Below are 22,640 nucleotides of genomic sequence, written 5' to 3'. Positions count from 1 at the left end.
TAAAATACTTTTAAAAAAAAGACACATTACACAATCTTAACATATTAAAATTTAATATGAGCAATATCATCTTTCATAGTAAAAAGTTGAATGAAAGATGGTAAAGAGGGATCCTCACACCTCCAAGTAGGGTAGTAGTCCATGTGGTGTCCTGTAGTGACATGTTACACTTCATTTTAAAAACTATTTTAAACATTATTAAACAGAACTTATATACTTTATCTAATTTAAAACATGTATAGAGTGTATAAATGTTTATAAATGTATAAATTGTTTAAAATATACATATTATAGAAAAAAACGAATGTCCAAGACATTTGTCAAGGACTTAAAAAGTTGGCAACTCAAAACTGAATATTTTATATTAGATTCTTTATTGTTTTTTTGTCAAATGAGAAATAAGACAGACATGGGCCTATAAAATTTTCCGCATGATGAACTATAATGTCAAGCACAATGTTTAGAAAAATCACAACATGTCATTAGCACTGTAAAAAATAAAATAAAAATACAGACGAGGCAGCGTAATTAAGCTTACCCTGTACCTGTAAGAATTCAAGTAGAAATGCAAAGAGTGGCAGCACATGTGCCAGTTATTATGCATATAAACCTAGTCATTAATACTGAATTGATAGCCAAGGTTATGAATAAATATGAACAAACACGCAAGGTCATTTAATACAAATGTGTAAAAATAAACTCAAAACGTCACAAAAAGCCATGTCATGGCCGATGAAGTGGTTTTCAGCAAATAGAAAACTGTAGCATACACTCCAGAAACGGCATAAAATTGCACTTAATTTGTGGCCAAAAAAGAAAACTACTCTGAAACTTTACAATGTCTCATATATGAAATGGCACAAATAGGGCTATGACCACATTAATCCGAATAAATTCGAAAATGGCGTTTTCGTTGTTGAAACGCTCTCGGCCCACACTGCCGTTTTCAAATGTTTTCCAGAAGTTCGTAAAATTATTAATTTATCTTTAATAATGCTATCAAAGTGGATAGCAGGCACAACAACGCTGTTACAACATGGGCCACCATCTTGATTTTTTTGGGTTGAATGGATCACATGACTGCATCACATGACAACAAGTACCTCATCGTTTTCGAATATCTTCGCTTTCCCTGTCCACACTACAATACGAAGATGGGTGTTTTCAAATGTATCCACTTGGGAAAGCGTTTTCGAAAAGCTTCTTTTTATGCTGGACAAAAATGCCATCTCAGTGTGGACAGAAGATGAAAACGTGTTAGTGTGGACGTGGCCTGAGGCAAAGTTTTCTGTTTGCTGAAATACAAACAAATCCAAATTAATAGTAGGGTTACAAATAAGAAAATAACGACTAACAAGGTCATCAGACAGTCATCGTGATCGCCATTAGCAACCATTACTCAAAGGAATGCATGATTTTGAAACACCTAATTCCTACTAACATTTTAAAATGTTAGTCTAAACAAACAATACGACAGTCTTTGACCATCAAAAGGAGTGCTTTATTACTGTGTCCAAATTTGATCGTTGCATACTGGCAATATGTCAGAGTTACGAAGCCAAATGGGCTAGATCTGTAGAGAGACTGACAGAGAACTTAAGCCTATAGCTCTAAAAAAAAAAATTTGAAAACAAAAACCTTGCAATAACTGCATAAAGGCACAGGAGGTCTTATGAGGGTTTTACAAAACAGATACTAGGTAAGTCAACGTCTAAAAACAGATATGAATTGCATTTTAACATAATAATAAAAAAAAGTTGTCCTTATTGCAATATTTGTTGAAATTTGAATTTAAATTCGAAATGTCGTGAATTTAATACGTCTGTGACCATCTCTGAAAATTGGCTCCAAACTTTTTAGGAGCAAGTCCAAGTCACTGTGCTTTCAGTGAAGTTTCACTATATGTCTATCAAGATAATGTCAGAATGTTTGGCCATTGATAAGAACAAGAAAAATATATTGGCCTATTTCGCATATTTTGTTCTCCCTGGATTATGCTAAGAAACTAAACATCTAAAATACTATAAAAAAACAAAACAAAACAAAAAACAACAATAGTTCTTATATTATTTCTTCAGTTAAATACATAACATTTGCAAAACAAAATATTGGCTTAGTATAATGAAATGTGCATTTCTTACATAATACTAACTAATGCACCAAAAGTGCACAGTTACATAAACAAAAAAAGAAAAATCAACAGATGAAGAAAATTACCACAGTAACAGTCAGAATAAACATTACATAGTAGGCCATCTTGTTGTAAATGTGAGCCTGTTTTTCTTGCAACCACATCCAGGGACAAATATCTCATTTCCAAAATTGGACCAGGGATTTTTGTGAATTCTTGGATGTATAGCATAGTTTGAAGAAGGAAATTACTGTTTTGGGGCTATTCTCCAGGGCTAATAAAATCACTGCAAAATGGAGAAACAAACAAAACAATCTTAAGAATCATCACATCATAACTGACGTTGAAAACATTTCAAATATAATATATCCAAATAATCATTTCATGATTTAAAGCCAAGCTGATCACAAGTACATAGACAACGTGGATGTTACCGTGACAGTGTTGGTCAACAATGAGACGGGTTAGATCTATTAGTGCACAGCAAAACATGGAGGATTCATTTCTCCCCAGTGCAACAGACTGCAGAAAACAGAGGTCTCACATGCAACACACAGCATGCCAACAAATGCAAAGTGTTATGAGCAACAGGTCATGCACTCTACAGTAGATCAGTGTCACCACTGTAAAGACAACATGGACAGTGTATGTAATGGTGGCTGAATGGCAGGATGAGCAAGTATGAACAAAAAGTACATTGATATGAAACAATTCTTAAAACAAAAACAAAACCATAGTTCACAGTATCTTCATTTTCTAGAAGATGGTTAGCCTAAACCTTGTCCATTGACTTTGCCTTGCCTAATTTCTGAATTACATGTCTTTTTCTGTGCATACAAACTCTATAAATCTAGACATCAACTTTAACAAACCCATCTTCAATAGTCCTTGTTGCAAACAAAATGTTCTTTGTTTCTATATTGATTTTTCCATTTGTCTATCAGCAATTGTGCCCTTTAGAGCTGTAACCTAGATTGTAAAGCTTCCAGCAGGCTCAGTAAAGTGTGTCTCTGTCTGGATTACACAGATTTATTCCCACTGACACAGAGATTAAAAGAATATCTTTGTGAGACTGGGTTTAACTCAATGACATTCAGTATTCTCAGTGCTAGAGGAGAAGCATGGGGCTCAGACATTCAGAAAAAACTAATTTAGAATCTTCAGACATGTTAAGACAGGGGTCCTCAATCCTAGATATTCTGCGGAGTTAGGTCCAACCCTGCTCTAACACACCTGCTTTTAATATTATGCTATTTTAAATATATCCAATCTTTCCAGGTAGATTTACAAGAGCAGAATTGAGAACCCCTGTCACAGGTATTAATAAAGTCATCAAACTGCGAGCACAAACGCTAATGTGCTAGCATTAGTCCTCGGCACACATGCAGCGAGTGTTAGTAAGCATGAAAATGATGATGAGTGACAGTTAGATTAAGATGTTAATCAGTTCCAGTGTCACAAATAATTTTATACTTTTCACTGCAGAAAACTGCAGGACTTCCAGTTAGGCCATGTGGCTGCGGTCGATTCTTACAAGGAAGTCTAGGACTTACGTGAGGGCTAGAAAACGAAGAGGGACCTCTGCCACGCCCAGATGATGCTTTCCCACGGCCGCCTGTCCCAGCACCAGATCCACGTCGGGATTGCTCGTGATCAAACTCCAGATCCTCAAGTCGCTGTGTGAGGGCAAGTTTCTGTTGGATCGCCATACGTAGGAGGGAGTTCAGAGTCTTCTTCTCGTCTTCTGCTGCAGCCAGCTGCCTCTGCATGTCATCCAATTGTGTTACATACTCATCGCATCTAAAGAATTAATGGAGAAATGAGGAGAGAGTAAGAGAGATGTAGTAAACCAGTTTTGCTTGGTAGTAGCCAGGATAATAGTGGGGTTATTTGGTTAAAGGATTAGTTCACCCAAAAATTAAAATTCTTTCATTATTTACTTACCTTGATGCCATCCCAGATGTGCATGATTGTCTTTCTTAGCAGAACACAAATTAAGATTTTTAGAAGATAGAGCTCTGTCATGTCTTTCTAATAGAAGTACACGAGTGCCAGTACTTTGACGGTCCAAAAGTCATATTTAGGCAGCAATAAAGTAATCCACGTGACTCCAGTCGATCAATGAATGTCTTCTGAAGCAAATCGATATGTTTGTGTAAAAAATAAATTGATAATTAAAATGTTATTAACTTATAAAAAAAAAAGCTTCCTGCCAGCAGCTGACACGAAGCGTGACATAAGCACGTCGGCGAGTTCACGCAAAAATTCAGAAGTGGCGCTTATTTACAACAGAAGAACAAATGTCACGCGAGAGTTCAGCCATTTCAAACTGCATCAGAGCACTGGATGGAAGTGCCGATTTAAAGTTAAAAACATTTTAATTATCGACTTGTTTATTACATAAACCTATCGGTTCACTTCAGAAGACATTTATTGATCGACTGAGGTCACATGGATTACTTTTATGCTGCCTAAATATGACTTTTGGATCGGCAAAGTGCTGGCACCCATGTACTTCTATTATAAGAACCTGACAGAGCTCTATTTTCTTCTAAAAATCTTCATTTGTGTTCTGCTGAATGAAGACAGTCATACACATCTGGAATGGTATCAGGGTAAGAGAATAATGAGATAATTTTCATTTGTGGGTGAACTATTCCTTTAAGGCAAACCAGACAATGACAGCTTGAAGAGAAATGACTTTCAGTTGCGGTCCCACACTACCTGGTGGCAAACATGGCCCTGAGAGAGGAGAAAGTGGCGGCATCTTCTTTAAGAGCCTTCAGCTCGTTCCTTAGCTTCATTATGGTCTCAGTGACCATAGCCTTCTCATTTTCGTATTTGCTCTTCAAGTTTGCCAGGGCCACCTCAGCTGTCTGCGGAGAAGACAGAACCACACCACAGTTTGGAAAAAGCTCTTAAACTACTTGATACTATCATTCAATTCATTTGAATGGTCTACAGAATGCTCAGTGTTCAGTGTTCAATCTGACATCATACACCTATGCCAAGCTAATCGCTCTCATTCTTACCTGTTTGTTGGCCTTGAGAACAGTCCTTAGTGTGGCAATCTGTTCTCTCTTAGTGCTCAACAGGGACTTGAGCTTCAAAATCTCCTCCATGCAAGCAGCTTGGTCTTTATCCGCAACTGCAGCCAACTCTAGAGAGGCAACTCTTTGCCTGGACAACTCCGTGGTGCGGTCCACTGCCTTCTGCAAGTGACGGATCTGATCCCGAATTATAGCTACAAGGTTGTAGATGTCCATTGGCTCTGGACGTGGGTCTTCTCCGACTGGTGTCCCAGAAGCAAAGCTGTCCACGGAGGTGAAGTTGGTTTTGGGTGCCTGGGTTGTGCTGCCATTGGTTTGTGTCAATGTAGATTGCCTGCCTTTACCTTCAGTCTTGCTTCCTTTACCCTCTTTGTAAAAATCAAGCATGACGCGATTCGGGGTTTCGTTGTTGCACATGCAGACATGGTGGTAGAGGTTGGCAAGCTCTTCACTAAAGGCTACAAGTTCATCCTGGGCAACATTAAGACTGCCCTCTGTCTCACCCGCAACTGCACTCACTTCCTTTAGCTCCTTCTTAAGCCGAGCGACTTGTTCACGGTCTGCACGGCAGCTGCTCTCCAACTGAGATACTTGGATACTAAGGTCACGTACCTGTCCCTCAAGTCGTGCCCGTACCTCCTCATGCTCTGCCTTAATCTAGAAGAGTCATGGAACATGTTTCAGTCAAAACAAGCATCACAATGCACCAACACATTCACGAAAGACAAGTAACAGAAGAGGCACATGGTCAAGCCCACTTTCCTCAGCTCCGTCCTTACCTCATCATGCTCCGCCTTTAATCCCTTAAGTTCCTCCCTCAGCTCGCCTGCTTCCGCTATGGCTACTTGATACTTGCAGCGTAGTATCTCTGGCCCATTGATATCCAGCTCATAGTAATCAACATCATTGTCCTCTCGGCTATCCCGCTCTCGCTCACTGTCCAGGGCTGATTGACGCTCCTTGCCTGCCTGTAGTTTTCTCATGGCGCCCAAATCATCACTGAGTCTTGTCATAGCGTCCTGCTGCTCTGCTAATGCTCCTCGAGCATGCTCTAGCTGCTTCTGAGAATCCTGCAGAGTGGTGAGCAGAGCCACCTTCTCTCGCTCTACCTGTAACAGAGAGGAGAGACAATCTGAGGAAATCAGTCAATACACAAGGCATAGATTACATGTCAAAATACACAGAATGCAGTATAGGCTAGAAAGGCAAAAGCCAATCATATGTAACCTAGTTCTAACTGCTGCATTATCCACAAAGATGGTCACACCTGTAAGAGCTGTTGCTTGAGTTTTTGGATCTCAGAGATGTTCAGCTCACTCAACAAGTCATCCACCAGACTTGGAGCAGGACGGAAGTTTTCACCTCTCTTGGGTGTGGACAATTTGTTATCTTCATCATTACCATCACAGACTTTTGCAAATCCATTTTCGAACGTCAGAATGGCATCATCGTTATTAGGTTCATCTGCACTCAATTTAAGTCCATCCAATGAGCTGGCAAGGAGTGAATCTCCCAGGGTCATATGATGTGTCAACTCTTTTCGAAGGGCTGCTTTCTGCTCCCTCTCAGTCTTCACTGTTTCTAGTGCCTCTGTTAGCTGGCGCTCAGCTATCTCACGTAATTGAATGGCGTCCTCTAGCTGGCTGTTTAGGTACTGAACTTCCTCTTCCAAACGCCGATTTTCATGTTTGAGTCCCTCAAACTCAACCTTTGGAGATGGAGGAGAAGAATGTAAGATACACATACAAAAAACTTTCAAAAGTGCAGGCAGAACAACCTTGTACTTGGTACAAAGGAGACACAACTACCTGAATTTAGGCTAGTTATTTGTACTGTACATTTAAGTAGTCATTTAGCAGATGCTTTTATCCAAAGTGACTTTCAATACAATTACAAGTACAGTATCCCTGAAGCAACCTGAGGTTAAGTGCCTAGCTTCAGGGCCACAGTGGTGATGGTGCATGGTTTGCTCCATGTGGGGCTCAAGCCAGCAACCTTCTGATTACTAGTCCTGAGCTTTGACCACTATGCCACACCACATTTGATCAATGCTCAATGCCACTAACCTGACCCTGTTTGAGGGTGGAGACTTGTTTCTGCAAGCTGATGTTCTCTTCCTCCAGTTCTGTGTAGTCTTGCAGCAGACGCGACTCTCGGATCTTGTACTCCCGGATGTCGTCATGCAGACGATTGCGTTGCAGGTCCACCATCTCATTATTCTTAATTACAGAACAATCAGATATGAACAATCAGACATTTTACTATTCGATATTTGACCCTGAGGCACTGCATAAAATACAAGCAGGAAACTATGTAAAAGAGAAGTGGATAAGCGTGTGGGTATATCTGTATAGCTATATAGATAGCGGATTATATACAGCTCTGGGAAAAAATCAAGAGACCACTGCAAAATTATCAGTTTCTCTGGATTTACAATTTATAGGTATGTGTTTGAGTAAAATGATTTTTTATTTTTTTTTTCTATAAAGTACTGACAACAATTCTCCCAAATTCCAAATAAAAATATTGTCACTTAGAGCATTTATTTGCAGAAAATGACAACTGGTCAAAATAACAAAAAAGATGCAGTGTTTTCAGACCTCGAATAATGCAAAGAAAACAAGTTCATATTCATTTTTAAACAACACAATGCTAACGTTTTAATTTAGGAAGAGTTCAGAAATCAATATTTGGTGGAATAACCCTGATTTTCAATCACAGCTTGCATACATCTTGGCATGCTCTCTACCAGTCTTTCACACTGATGCTGGGTGACATTATGCCACTCATGGCGCAACAATTCAAGCAGCTCGACTTTGTTTGATAGCTTGTGGCCATCCATCTTCCTCTTGATCACATTCCAGAGGTTTTCAAAGGGGTTCAGGTTTGGAGATTGGGCTGGCCATGACAGGGTCTTGATCCGGTGGTCCTCCATCCACACCTTGATTGACCTGGCTGTGTGGCATGGAGCATTGTCATTCTGGAAAAACCAATCCTCAGAGTTGGGTAACACTGTCAAAGCAGAAGGAAGTTTTCTTCTAGGATAACCTTGTACGTGTCTTGATTCTTGCGTCCTTCACAAAGATGTATCTGCCTGATTCCAGCCATGCCATAGAGTGCCATAAAGTCACCCAACAGCAATGTGAAAGACATAGAGAGCATGCCAAGATGCATGAAAATCAGGGTTATACCACCAAATATTGATTTTTGAACTCTTCCCAAGTTAAAACATTAGTGTTGTGTTGTTTAAAAATGAATATGAACTTTGCATTTCTTTGCATTATTCGAGGTCTGAAAACACTACATCTTTTTTGTTATTTTGACCAGTTGTCATTTTCTGCAAATAAATGCTCTAAATGACAATATTTTTATTTGGAATTTGGGAGAAATGTTGTCAATACTTTATAGAATAAAACAAAAATGTTCATTTTACTCAAACACATACCTATACATAGTAAATTCAGAGAAACTTATTTTGCAGTGGTCTCTTAATTTTTTCCAGAGCTGTATTTCAATTTATTAGTCTATTTAATCCTGCAACCTTTGATGTAGAACACACTATGACCAATTGGTACATGCATATTTTTAATTAGTTCATTACTCTTAAAGTACTCTACTGCACAAACCTCTCTCAGCTCCAGTGCGAGGGTTGCCAGACGTTCGTTCTCTGCCTGAGTGCTGGTGAGTGTGTTTTTTGTTTGCCGTAGGTCAGTCTGTAGTTCCAGCATTCTTTGCTCGTAATATGCCTCTTTAGATGCCGACTCGAGGATGAGGGACTCCTCTCTGCTTTCTCCATCTGCAGCCACCTTTTTGTGGGTGGAGTGAACCTGACCATACGCCTGTGTGGACATGATTGTGGAGAGATCGATTACAGTAATGTATGAAGTTTATGCACTACAACTTGTTTTGGAGGGTGGAGGTTAAAGAGGGGTGGTGGTGGTTTTAAATGTATAATCACAGGTGTATATGAATCTTGACAATATTCACTAACAGAACTAAAAAAAAAAAATATTTAAATGAATACAAATTTATATTAGTTTTTCAAATTAGTATGTTACAAAACTAAACGGCTAAATCTAATTAAGGCCCAAGGACTGTATGGTTATTGATTTTTGTCAAAGCTAATAAGATTGATGGTAATTAGAAGACTTCAAGTCACATCTGTTGCAACTTTTTTGAGAAGTTTATTGATTTTTTCAGAAGAAATGTTGATGTGACTTTGATGATGGTAGAATAAAAATGTTGATACTGTAAATGATAAAAGTTTCATTTGAAACAAATTAAAATTGATATATTTATCATACTGTACTGTACATTAAAACTGTATTGATACACATTTGCTTGGTAGCCTATGTAATGGACACACAGAACCTCTGCCAGAACTAGGAGAAAAGTTCAATAGATTTATGCAGAATTCAAACATCCCACATTTCCAAAATTCTATATATTACCTGCCTCTTGTGTGTTTGTATGTTAAAGGGTTAGTTCACCCAACAATGAAAATGCTCTCATCATTTACTCACACTCATGCCATCCCAGGTGTGTATGACTTACTTTCTTCATCAGAACACATTTGAAGAAAAACAGAAAAAATATCTTAGTTTAGTAGGTCCTTGAAATGTAATGGGATGGGATTCAACCTTTGAAGCTCCAAAAAGAACAGACAGTCAGCATAAATGTCATCCATACGACTCCACTGGTTTAATGTCTTCTAAAGCAGAACGATCGCTTTTGATGTGAAAATATAAATATTTAAGTACTTTTTAACTATAAATCAAAGATATTTTTCTATTGTTCTTCAAATGTGGTCTGATGAAGAAAGAAAGTCATACACTCCTGGGATGGCATGAGGGTGTGTATATGATGAAAGAATTTTCATTTTTGGGTGAACTTTCCCTTTAAATATTTTGGCTAATTTGTTAATGCTTTCATAGTACTAATAAGAGTGTAGTACTTTCAGCTCTGTTTAACATATTTTACCATGTCTAAATCCATAGAATTTCACAGATTCTGTCTGTGCTAATGCTAGACAATGAAACAAAAATGTCAGGATTCCCACTGGCAGTTTACTGCCAGTCTTCCAAAGCAACCCACATAGATGTATTTTCTGCTAACTGATGATGTAACTGGTGAGAGACAAAACCAGTTGAATTCTGTTCAAGTGGGCTTTTCTTCACATGCTCTTTCTCTCCCTCTTAAATCTGTGTGCTGTCTAAATGATGTCGTTGGCATGCTACAGCCTGAAGGGGTTCGGGAATTTCACACACTCACAGCACCATGGCAGCCAAAATGCTAACGACTCCGTCAGGGCTGGTGGCCTGGCTGACTTTGGAACCCCTGGCTTTTCACACTTGAAATCGTTAAGCCCAGGTCATTCTAAACCCCAGGTAAACGGAATCTTGCGTTATCCTGTTTCATGTTTCACATGGTTCATAATTTACCCTGGGTTAGTAATTATTCCTGTTTTCATGTTCCGATGTTTCACATTGTGCATTCGTAAAACCCTGGGTTAACGTTCTTATTTGCGGCGTCAATAACAACGATTGGATGAATACAGCTCACGACAGACATGCAACCTGTTACGGGAGCTGCTCTTCTTTGGAAATGTCAGCAAGCAAATCGGCTCTGTTTGTCTTTCGTCTTCTGAAATATGCCACAAAAACACGGAATACTGTCTATTCATGATGCCAGTTATCACGTTTGCCATCACTGTTCGAAACTTACCCGTTTACCTCAGACAGAGAACGTTAACAGACAGGGAAATGTTGGGGAGCGTTTCTGGCACCACAATGCAGGGTTATCCCCGCAAATGCAGTGCTAACCCTGATCCGGAGCAGGGTTTAATAACACCAGGTAAAAAGTGGTGCTATCTCAATTTCAAAATTACAAGTGTGAAAAATGGTGTTTTAAAATACTTCAACCCGGGATTAAGCGCAGTGTGAAAAGCCCTTATATATCATTAAGGTTGGCCTGTAATAGTACGATCAAAGAGTAAAGAGACAGAGAGACCTGAAAATGGTGTCAGCACTAAGTCTCCCTCCTGACACAACAGCTGCTGCCAAGATCTTGCAGCTGTCCACCTGCCACTCTGGGTTGCTGTGGCATTTACTGTGGCATTATTCCAATTTCAAAACAGAGATCCCCAGGATTAAAGTCATGCTAACTCACAGGTCTACAAGATAGTTTATTTCTCTGTATTTCAAAATACTGTTGTCAATAGCATATATCTATTTTTGTGACATAATTAGGTATTTTACAAGAGGACACAAGATTTCTGTGTGGCATAAATTAATTCCTAGTATTAATTAGCTAGACATTCTCCGTATTGCTGGGCTAAAAACAAACCAGAGTTGAATTTGTGGTCTGATCTGTATTTCCAGTACTGGGAAAAGGCCTGGTTAAATTTATCCATGTCACTGCTGAACAAGTTAAATACAACTGCCGTTGAGACTTCAGGTGCAAGGTTAATCTGTAACAAGAGGCTGAAAGAGTTCTCACCTGTGCCAACCTTTACAGTCAGCAAATCCTCAATATCTATCAACAACAACCACAAACAAACAAACAAACACTTGGCAACAAGAGCTGATTCAGAAACCAGACAAGATTTGCTCTGTGTGAGAGAACACTCAAGACAGGAACCTTAGATGTACCAGCAGAAATGCTTTATTTTTCCCTAGAGTACTTTGAAGGAAACTTGGTTTCCAGAATTAACCAATGCATCATAGTGTGTGTCTCTTTGAGGAACTAAGTCTTCTGCAAAACTGACTCAGATTTTACTCTCAATGTACTTATCAGTGGTTATATCACTTCAAATCTTTGAAAGATTTTTTTCTTTTTTTTGAGGCACTCAGTTGGATGTAAACTAGATATTCACAGGTTGCAATTTTCTGCTTTGTTTTCTTAGACCAGATCCACACTTATCCATTTACCTAAAATCAACGTTTAACAAAGTATGCAGTTATGGAGAGTGTTTTCTCCATTCTCCAAAAGTCTTTATTTTCAGTGGAAGAAAATGACATTCTAGTGTGGATTAGAGGTGCAAATGTAGTTAAATTAATGCTTTTTCAAACAAAAACATATTAGTGTGGATGTGGCCTTAGTAAGGTCTAAATTTAACATTCATACTGATTCCATTTATATATAATTCGTGTTTTAGGTATTTTTTAAAGGCAAAAAAGTTTGAGCGAGGAGTGACAGACAGTGTACGTTTGTACGAAGAGAAGCAAAGACTGATTAAAAATTTGAATACATATTTTTGTACAAATGATGCAGAAAATTAGTGAACATCACAAATGGTTTATGTTGATAAAATACAGTATGCAAAATGTGACTTGCTGTGATCAGCTACATTTCTCAAACACATTTTCATATTTAAAATGTTATTTGTTTTATAGAGGTGAAATTAGTCTCCTGCATTCTGCGGCCTATTTTGACCATGACCATCTACTAAGGCAGGAAGAGTTTGACCAGCAAGTAATGCAGCCACTCACAGTTTGGATTGTTTTTAAGTGCCTTTTAGGGGCGGACTGATCTGAAATAAATTTCAACACAATTATAGACTGCCACGGGAAAAAATTCTTGATATAATTGCAATTGTGTCGGTCTGCAAAAAAATAGCGAAAATGAATAAATATACATTAGATGTTTTAACTGACATATAACAAACCAGAATATAAAATTCTGCGATTGAATATCTAATTTACCTCCTACTGTTTTTTTTATTTTTTTATATATATATCTTCCACAGAGGGGGCCTGGGTAGCTCAGCGAGTAAAGACACTGACTACCACCCCTGGAGTTCGTGAGTTCGAATCCAGGGCGTGCTGAGTGACTCCAGCCAGGTCTCCTAAGCAACCAAATTGGCCTGGTTTCTAGGGAGGGTAGAGTCACATGGGGTAACCTCCTCGTGGTTGCTATAATGTGGTTTGCTCTTGGTGGGGCGCGTGGTGAGTTGTGCGTGGATGCCGCGGTGGATGGCGTGAAGCCTTCACACACGCTAAGTCTCCACGGTAACGTGCTCAACAAGCCACGTGATAAAATGCGTGGTTTGACGGTCTCAGAAGCGGAGGCAACTGAGATTCGTCCTCCGCCACCTGGAATGAGGCGAGTCACTATGCCACCATGAGGACTTGCAGCGCATTGGGAATTGGGGAGAAAATAATAAATAAATAAATAAATATCTTCCACAGATTTGATACCACAAAACACACAACTTCAACAAATCCAGCAACTAGTTCTTACCAAGAAGCACTCAATGTAGAAACACAATTTGAAAAAAAACCCCGAATCAAACGAATCAACCCCTTGCAGAAACGTCGAGAATGCAACACGTAGTTGTGTAAAGTTATGAATTGCGGTCTGACATATTTCAGAATGCAACGACGCGTGAAATTGAGCTTGCGTTGATAGATACACGCCGTTAACGTACCTGCGTAGAGTATATTTAGGCCCTAAGGGGAAATGGAATCAGGAAATTATGCAAGCTGGACTAAAACCTGCATCACCCTCATGAGCACCACAGCTTGATTTGTCAAAACAAACAAGTGCACCAACTGCTTGACCATAACTCCAATTATTATAATCTTTTAATTAGCCACAGGTAGAAACACACTTGGTACACTCCAGAACTCCATACAAAGCAAATGTTTAACCAGATAAAGCCGCAATTTTGATGAAAGAACTTTCCATTCAGAGACTCCATTGAAACTACTTTTTCCATCGCTAGGCTTAAGAAACCTCAAATATATTGACTCCTTTCAAATAGTCACAAACCATATAACTCACAAGCCTATAGATGGGCTGTATCCACTGTGGTGAGGGAGTCCCACCCCTGCACAGCTGTGGACCAACCACACTAGAGGAGACTATTCTCAACCCCCATTATTGGAGAATAAATTTTACTCTTCTTTTAAATTTCACACTCATTCTGATGGACTGCACAGCTGAAAAGTATTTCATCTTTGTTAGTGCAGAAAATCCAAACTAAATAGAAATCTGAGGAGTAACGTAAATAAAATGTGCCTCTGTAGTTAGAGAGGGTTTTACTCTTATTTAACTCAATTGTTTATTTCAGTGTTGTAGTTGAGACCAGCTCATCCGAGTCCAAGTCCAGTCAGAGACCAGAGTAGGTTGACTTCAACTCAAGACCGAAACCAGAATGGGTCAAGTCCGAGTCAAGACCAAGACTGGAGATGGTCGAGTCCGAGTCGAGACCGAGACCAGTAAAGGCTGAGTCTAAGACTCAGGTTTAAAGAACTATTTTCTCTAGGCATATATATCAAATAAATCTCATTTATTAGTTTCTTAAGCTTATATTGGTTAAACAATATTACCAGTTGAGAATAAAATGTAAATAAATGGCACATCCTAGGTTAAGTGAACAAATTTGTATTACAATTACAACATGTCAATGTTAACAAAATGTAACTGAAAAACTCATATTAAAGGTTCAAAGTGCCTATGTGGCTTAGTATGGCAATATAAACTACTAGCTTCTGTATACTATTATATTCCACTCAAGTAAGAATTTCTGCTATACAAAATACAGTATCACTGTCCTATAACTAAAATGAGCCTAAAAACCAAACAAAATAATGTATTATATTTGACAATGTTGAAGTAGAAAATGAATATAAACATTTACATTCAATTTGTTAATAATTTCCTCAATCGCACTACTATATTTCATTCATTGTAAGTCAAGTAAGCATTTCTGCTGACTTTTGCCTGCAAGATTTCATCTCGGAGTTTTCTTTTCTTTTTTTTTTTTTTGAAGAAACCATTCAATTCTGATAACATTGAGATAAATGGCAGTGTAAGTGGTAGTTCTAGCAGGAAGACTCATGGTCTTTATGCTTTCATTCAATCAGGCATCTCATCCAATCACAATCCAGCCTCTGTTTTATAAGCTCACACAGCTCCTTCATCACTCGTAATGCCTCATCGTTTTCTCCCCCCACCAGCACAAGTTTAGGTTCTGTCCTGCCATAGGGGTAAGCTCCTCTCCACTGACGTCTTCGCCTTCCGGCAGGATCTGATGATTCAAGCAAGTATCTGAGCTCTGAACGGTAGGACGGAGCTTACGCCAAATTATCTAAATGCCTCTCCATTCATAATAATTCCAATCATCCCGAGTCTTTTTCTTCAGTATGTGTAGCATTCATGTAACTAACGGCTAAAGCATTTCTTAAAGGCCGTTTAGACCAACGCAGTGCAACGAACCCAGACAGCACACGTATGTCTCCGAGATGTCTATTTTAGATCTTTTCATCTGGAGAGCATCTAACATCTGCTAAACATCTTAAAAAGATCAGATTTACAATTATTCTTAATCATAAATGTCTCAAAGACATTTGCTGAATGTCTTATTGACATCCGAGACATACGTCTTATAGATGTATTGCAGATGAGCAAACAATGTAAAATAGACATCTTCCAGATGTAAACACAAACATTAAATAGACGTGTGCTATCAGGGAATAGAGTATGACACAGGTGTCTTGAGATACGTTTTTAACGGTTGACATTCTTTTTAATTTGACAAAAGAACTTAAAAAAAAAAAATTGTGGTGCTCCTGTACAAGACACCAAAAACACAGTGAAATGTAAGTCAACGGTCAAAGACATCCATTTAGCATGTTTACATAGAAAAACAACTGAAAAACAGCATGGATGGACGCAACAGCGCTTTTGGTGATAACAGTCCCTTATTAACAAGACACAGCACCAGTGGAAGTTTCTCAAAGTTAACTCTCAAAAAAAAAAAAAAAAAAAAAAAAAAAACTGTATTTTGACTGTAGGTAAAAATATACACTTTATACAATGATTGGTTTGTTTTCCTTTTTCTAAAATATTCCATTGCTGTTTTAATGGGTGAGAAACTGCTGCAAATTATTCAGTGAGATAGCAGTCCAAACTAATCGGACTGAATAGATAATCGATTCAGAACTTTTTGCTAACCCGTTTGGCCAATTCGCTGAAAAGAACCAAATCAGTAGAATTATTTCTTTGTGAATTGGGCATCACTAGTTCTGATTCTACACAGCAGACTGAAATGCGGGACAAACGTCATGATCTCTGATATTGTCAGTCAAAAATGTTTGTCAAATAAGCTGAAGCTTTCACTATATATATATTTATTTTAGAAGGGACTCGACTGGATTCGGGGTTAAGTCCAAGTCCTTACTTGTTCAAGTTCGAGTCAAGACCGAGTCAAATTACTCACGAGTCCATGACAAGACCAAGTCCATGAAAATGTGGTCTTGGACTCGAGACTACAACAGCACTCGTACTACAACACTGGTTTATTTAACATATGACTCTGGTGGGCTTCTTAAATCTCCCCAACAGCACCCAGCAAGCCAACCAATTTGACATTATAAAACTACACATTGTTCAAAAACAAGAAAAGCAAAGCTGTAACTAGGGATTCATGATATATCGGTGACCATTTCGGTATTGATCAATTTTTAGCATTTTTTCAGAAATAATCATATTGATCTGAAACAGGTCAATTAGGTGCAAATAATATCAGGGCTTTTGGCTTCTACACACTAGGGAAAGCTCAGATGGCACGTTTGACGCATAGTAATGTGAAAGGTCCATTTGGAAGGTGTGTACCAGAGTGAAGAGGCAGTTCAGTTTGCAAACAAGCAGCAATCAGTGGCTAAGATAGAGATGGATATCTAAAATATAACTTTTTGACAATGTACCAGTAAACACATGAAACATTTCTCCAGGCTCTCCCTCTACAATAACTGTCTTTGTAGCCTGGCAGAGAAACATAATAAAGAACAAAGAATGAAATCAGTGCATGTATGAGTTTGTCCTCCATGTTTTTCGATTTCACAGCATAGCTAGTCCTGCCTTTCCAAGATTCTCATTGGTCAATGCATGCCAACGGTAGAATGCACTGCAGCAGAAGTTGAAATGTTCTCATCTTTAGGGCGCTTTCATATTAGTGAAAGCATAAACTCTAGTGTGTAGGCACCTTAGGTCGCATGATGGAGCACCACTATTGCAAACCTTTGAGTTTTACACCTCTGTCCTTCTGATGCACCAATCCTGTTGAAATCTATGAATTCGTAAACTTCAGTGTTCAGGCGCCCTTAGTTGCCCAATTGAAACTGTATTTCTTTTCTGTGTCACATTTCAACACACAGTTTCAAATCAAACCAGACAGCTAGTAGATGTGAATCATTATTGTAGGTGTACCGTAGTGACCTCAGGTAAGAGCAAGAAGGCAGTTTTGAACAGATTTCTTCTACTTACTGTAGTAGTTAATACTGTTCATTTCTACAAAAAAATAAAATAAAATAATAATAATAATATAACACTTAAATGAGAAATCCTCCACAGTGTGCCTTCAAAATGGGTTTCAATGCTTGATTTTAAAATTCAAGATTGGAGTTCTGGTGTGAAAACCTTCTTTAAAGGAGGCAAAAATGTATAATATCTGCAATCATATTTGTTATCTGATAATAAAACATACAAAAAGGACAAAAATGCCCTCTCTGACAAAAACTGTGGCAATACCATAGTACAGTAATGGTATTAGATACTAAAACAGTGGTACACCAATATACAGTATATGGTATTATCATTAGCACATGGTGATTTAAAAAAGTGTGTTAATACCATTGTACCTTGAGTCCTTTTTTGTTAGTGCAAGCTATTTTATATCATATAATGACATAATTAATTTATAATGACCTAACTTAGAAACAAGTCTTGCGGTCACCTTGTATAAGGTAATTTTGGCCCGATTGTGTTTGTTAAATTGCTATGCTTGGAGTGCACTAAGTGATTTGAGAATGAGTATGAGTGTGTGTGATTCTTGAACATGCAGGTGAGTTCAAACAGATGAGAGAGCAGATCTGACGTATGTCGGGTGGGATTACCTCGTCTCCTCGTCACCCTGCCTTCAGTCTGATCCAGCGAGTATGAGCCTTGATTGCTACACCCGTGTGTTATGTGTTTGTGTGTGTGGCTATCAGGGTTTAACATCAGTGCACCACACAAACGCTCTGAACATCACACAGCATTTAATACAAACAAATCTGTCTTAATGCAGTGTAATGAATGCAAGAGACTGTGGATACTTGACATTGGCCAATCACTATAGTTAGCTTAAATTATCCATCCAAAAACTTTTTATATGTTGTATTATGCATTCAAAATGCAAAAGAAGTATTTAAAAGTCTGCATTATTTCTTGGTCACTAATTAAATGCAAGCAAATTTGTGACATTGACCATGATAACTTCTTTGCACAAAATGTCAGAATTTCGTGCTTTCATTGAAGTGCACAAGATGCTTTTTGGAACATTCTCAAATCATGCTGGGATAATGCCAGTTCATGCCAGCTCAAATGCATGCTGTCATTAAAGCAAAAGGCTATGTTTTTAATGTTCACCTGATATCTTTTAGATTCTGTATCGCTTGTGTTAATAAAATAACGTATGTGCAGAATAATCTGCATTTAAAGCTCATTGGATGTAATGACCTACAGGAAGTCTTGGCATCACAATCCTTTATAATACACAAAAGTATTTATAAACAGAATGAGAGTTTAATAGCTTGCAGCTGAAGCCCCTCACTGACAATCCTAGTGTGAGTTCTGTCAGTGAACATGAGTCAAGATGGAGAGGCTTTTTTTAGCCTGATTTCTTCCCCGATCTTCTTACTGCTATGACGAAGACTGTGCTCTTTATTTAGAATTGCGCAGAAAAGATTACAGTATTAGGAAGTGAACAAAGACCTAGAGACAAGCAAAATAAACTATAATTCTAATAATCAGGATTAACGTCTAAGCTTTGTGATATGTTTGTGTGTCTGCAGTATATATATATGTGTGTGTGTGTGATTGTTTTGACAGGAAGTTGTAAGGGGAAATGGAGAGAAAGAGCTTAAGAAGTTGTGCAGACGTGCTGAGAGCACAATCAAAACTTGACTTGAAAATAAAGAAATCTCTGGTTGTTTTAACACTCAAAAATAGATTTTTTTATTTTTTTTTGCTGCTTGTTCAGTTTACTTAATTAAAATGAACTAAAGCAACACAAATCTATTTTGAATTGTAATTTTATCACAGCTTGACTTTATTGTGTTCCATCAATTTAAATGAGAAAAAATGACATTTACTTAATTCACTTGTGTTGGGACTACATGAAAACATTTTGTTGTTAATGTAGCATTGATAAAACTGGGCAGGGGATTTCCATTTCCCAGCATGCTTGGCATGGGACTGGATACGGAGAACAAGTGTTGAAATTAAGTGTCATTTTATGCTTTTTTGAGCAAGATGAGACTATGCGATTTGTTCATGTCTAATGTTATATTGGTATTTGAAAAGAGCATCTGTTATGCTGGAGTTTTTGGGGTTACCATTGTGGTGAAGAATGGCGCTTGTGCTTAGGTTGACGATGGACTTTAATGTTGAAGTGATACTTGATTTGAGTGCTGCTTAGCTCTATTAGCAGTTGCAATCAAATTGACAGTGTAACAGTTTCACTGTCCTTACACTTGCTCACCTGGCATATACTAATGATTACTAAAATATATTAAGTTGGGCCAAAATAAGAAAATGACTTAACTAAAACTTTAGTACATTGATTTGACCATACCCAACTAAATTATGTTGGCTCAATGAAACTGAATTATTTTTTGAGTAAACATTTCATGGTTCAGCCATGTCCCAGTATAGCTTTTATGTGGTAAACATGTAATGTTTTCTCGTTTCACTTCAAGGTGAAGTTTCATTTTCAGCCTTTATTTGACAATAAATATAACACTTATTTACACCAGAATGTTGAATATGAGCTACGTGACAATATGATCTAAATGAAAATATGAGCCATGAAATAGGCTAAAAGTATAACTCATTTTAATATATTATCAGTCTGCTCAAAAGCTGAATATCCTAATTTTCCTTAGAAAACAGGAAGAAAATCCTGTGGTCTTTTTTTGAAGTTATTGTAATGGCATGACAACAAATAACAATGATTCCTTTCAATTTTCAAATAAATGACCTATAATATTGTACATGGAGCTTTTGTATCCAACTACAAATTGTCATTATCTGTTGACACAGACATCTGTTTTGTTTCAATGTCCAATGCTGATGCCAATATCTAGAGATACATTTTTTTAACACTAATACATTTATATCTATGCACTTGGCAGACACTTTAATAAGTGACTTACAGTTCAATTAAAGTATACATTCTATTAGTATGCTCTAGAAATAAAAGTGTGTATCCTTTGGAAATAAACCATCAAAATGGGTGTTGCTAGCACCATGATTTACTAGTTGAGTTCTTTATTTAAAAATTGATTGAACATTAGACAACATTTACTCAAAATGCACTAAAAGTTTGGTCCATTATCAATTGAAAACACTGTCGGTAGATCTGAAGACTGACACAATGGTGAATTTAAGATTTTCGAACAGCTGATACCGATAATCTCAAAATGTCCAAATATCGGCAACATTCTCAGTCTATCACAAATTTCGTAATGCATTTACATTGAACATATTATTTCTTACACTTCTTAAAATATACTCAGTGATTTATCATTACTACTTGACTCCAGAGTTACAAAAATGAGTGAACAATGAAAGTAGTCTACATTCATTGAGTAACAATGTAACAATGGGTGGAGATACAGACTGTTAAGTGTTTCATCTTGTGCGCCGCTGCACGCTAGAACAATTTGTTACATTCTAAGAACAAATTGAAACATTCTAAATTGTTATTTTATCTTTCTCACCTCTCTGAGTTGATCCAACTCTTGTCTGACGGTCTCATATTCGCTTTCTAGATCTTCAAAGCGTTGTTTCAGCTGCTGGTTTTCCTCTAGCACCACCAGCCCGTATTCCGCCGCCTGAATCTTCTCCCGGGTCGTCTCGCTCAGCTCCCGGGACAAACGCTCAATCTCAGCCCGCAGCCAGTTTGGTCCGGCCTCTGTGAGCAGCTGAGCCTCGGGATACCCGTCATCATCCCCAGACATTTTTTACCCGTTACCCGGCAAAGTCTAATAGAGGCGATAACGGACCGAGCCCGTTAATTCCTCATTCTCAACCATTGAAATCAAATTTAAATGTTTCCAACTTGGTGTGCATACAATTGTATGGACGCACTGTACTTAAAATCAGTAAGCACAGGGTGAATCAAATTTTATAAACGTATTCCTCATATTTCAACATATAGCACCATGATTTCCTCTTGTTCGGATGTCATTCCTGAGATTAGGAGGGGAAGTCAGTTTGCTGTGAGATCATCCAGCAGGAATACCAAGTTTTTTTTTTTTTTTTTTACTTCTGTCTTATGGGTACTGTAGTTCTATTCACGCATGAATGAGTAGTAAAGCTGAATAATATGGCCGTTACTAGACTACAAGAACCATAGTGCTTTGCAATATGTGTACACGAAGGCACTTCTCTACAGTCAGACGCACAGATGGTCCTTTAACAGAATGCCATAGTGCGCTCAAATGTTGCTCAATGCTTCCATCTGCTGGTTAGTAATATGAATTACAAATGCAAATGCATCTGCAAATGCAAATACAAATGCAAATGCAAAGAAAAAAAAAAAAAGGTTTCATCGACTAACATAAAAAAACAAAAACAAAAAAACAAAATCGACTACCATATATATTTTCGACGCGATAAAAAATATCGTGGATAAAGTAATTGGGGCTAGTTTATAAAAGTTAAAACAAACTTGTTTAAATGTATAACGGATTCAAAAAGTAAAAAATAATATATATATATATATATATATATATATATATATATATATATATATATATCGGATTTGCCATATTACGAGGTTATCTGCGTTAATATTCAATTCAACTTACACATAAGTTTTGTGAGTGACTTTATCACACTTAAATCACGTAAACACATATAATATTTATGATGTGTGGCTATATACTTTTGAAACAGTGTGGATTATATTCACTTCTATTGTAAGTGCCTTACTGGAACCACGATTTTTGCATAAATAAAGATTTTTTGTCTTCTTAAAAAAATAAGAATTATTTCAACAAAGGGGCCTGGGTAGCTCAGCCAGTATTGACGCTGAGTACCACCCCTGGAGTCACGAGTTAGAATCCAGGGTGTGACACAGTTGAAACTTAACAGGTTTGGTTAAGCAGTTACTGTGAACAAACGAGATTTTTATTTATTTTGTGCCAGGTTTGCCATCACACACTACAAAATGTAATGGGCCACCTTACCACTGGATAGGTAATGTCATTAAGTTTAAAGGAATAGTTTACCCAAAAATGAAAATTCTCTCATCATGCCATCCCAGATGTGTATGACTTTATTTCTTCTGCAGAACACAAATGAAGATTTTTAGAAGAATATTTCAGCTCTGTAGGTCCATACAGTGAAAGTGAAAGGTGACCTAAACTTTGAAGCTCTGAAAAGCACATAAAGGCAGCATAAAAATA

General features: G+C 37.7%; 1 protein-coding gene and 1 long non-coding RNA gene across 3 annotated transcripts; one reads left to right on the top strand and one right to left on the bottom strand.

Moving 5' to 3' along the window:
• Positions 1 to 108: 108 nt before the first annotated feature.
• Positions 109 to 21,417, bottom strand: LOC127426078 (protein bicaudal D homolog 2-like). 2 transcript variants are annotated; one of them, XM_051672584.1, is made up of 9 exons: positions 20,949 to 21,417; positions 8,808 to 9,020; positions 7,248 to 7,400; positions 6,449 to 6,889; positions 5,961 to 6,290; positions 5,164 to 5,838; positions 4,856 to 5,007; positions 3,685 to 3,931; positions 109 to 2,417 (listed from the first exon to the last, which is right to left on the bottom strand). In XM_051672584.1, the coding sequence occupies exons 1-9, from the start codon at positions 21,186 to 21,188 to the stop codon at positions 2,415 to 2,417; spliced, it is 2,454 nt and encodes an 817-aa protein (XP_051528544.1). In that variant the 5' UTR covers positions 21,189 to 21,417; the 3' UTR covers positions 109 to 2,414. The 2 variants fall into 2 exon arrangements, with proteins under 2 accessions (XP_051528544.1, XP_051528543.1); XM_051672583.1 differs by lacking the exon at positions 109 to 2,417 and having other exon boundaries at positions 2,433 to 3,931.
• On the top strand, positions 8,930 to 20,426 carry LOC127426113 (uncharacterized). The gene is made up of 3 exons (XR_007894738.1): positions 8,930 to 9,059; positions 10,421 to 10,568; positions 15,144 to 20,426. It is a non-coding gene; the product is annotated as an uncharacterized LOC127426113 (long non-coding RNA).
• Positions 21,418 to 22,640: the final 1,223 nt, after the last annotated feature.

The sequence above is a fragment of the Myxocyprinus asiaticus genome, chromosome 35 (genome assembly GCF_019703515.2).
Source record: "Myxocyprinus asiaticus isolate MX2 ecotype Aquarium Trade chromosome 35, UBuf_Myxa_2, whole genome shotgun sequence".
NCBI classification, from domain to species: domain Eukaryota; kingdom Metazoa; phylum Chordata; class Actinopteri; order Cypriniformes; family Catostomidae; genus Myxocyprinus; species Myxocyprinus asiaticus.
The sequence above is the reverse complement of the archived record's forward strand: the minus strand, read 5'-3'. Positions and strand labels throughout refer to the sequence as shown.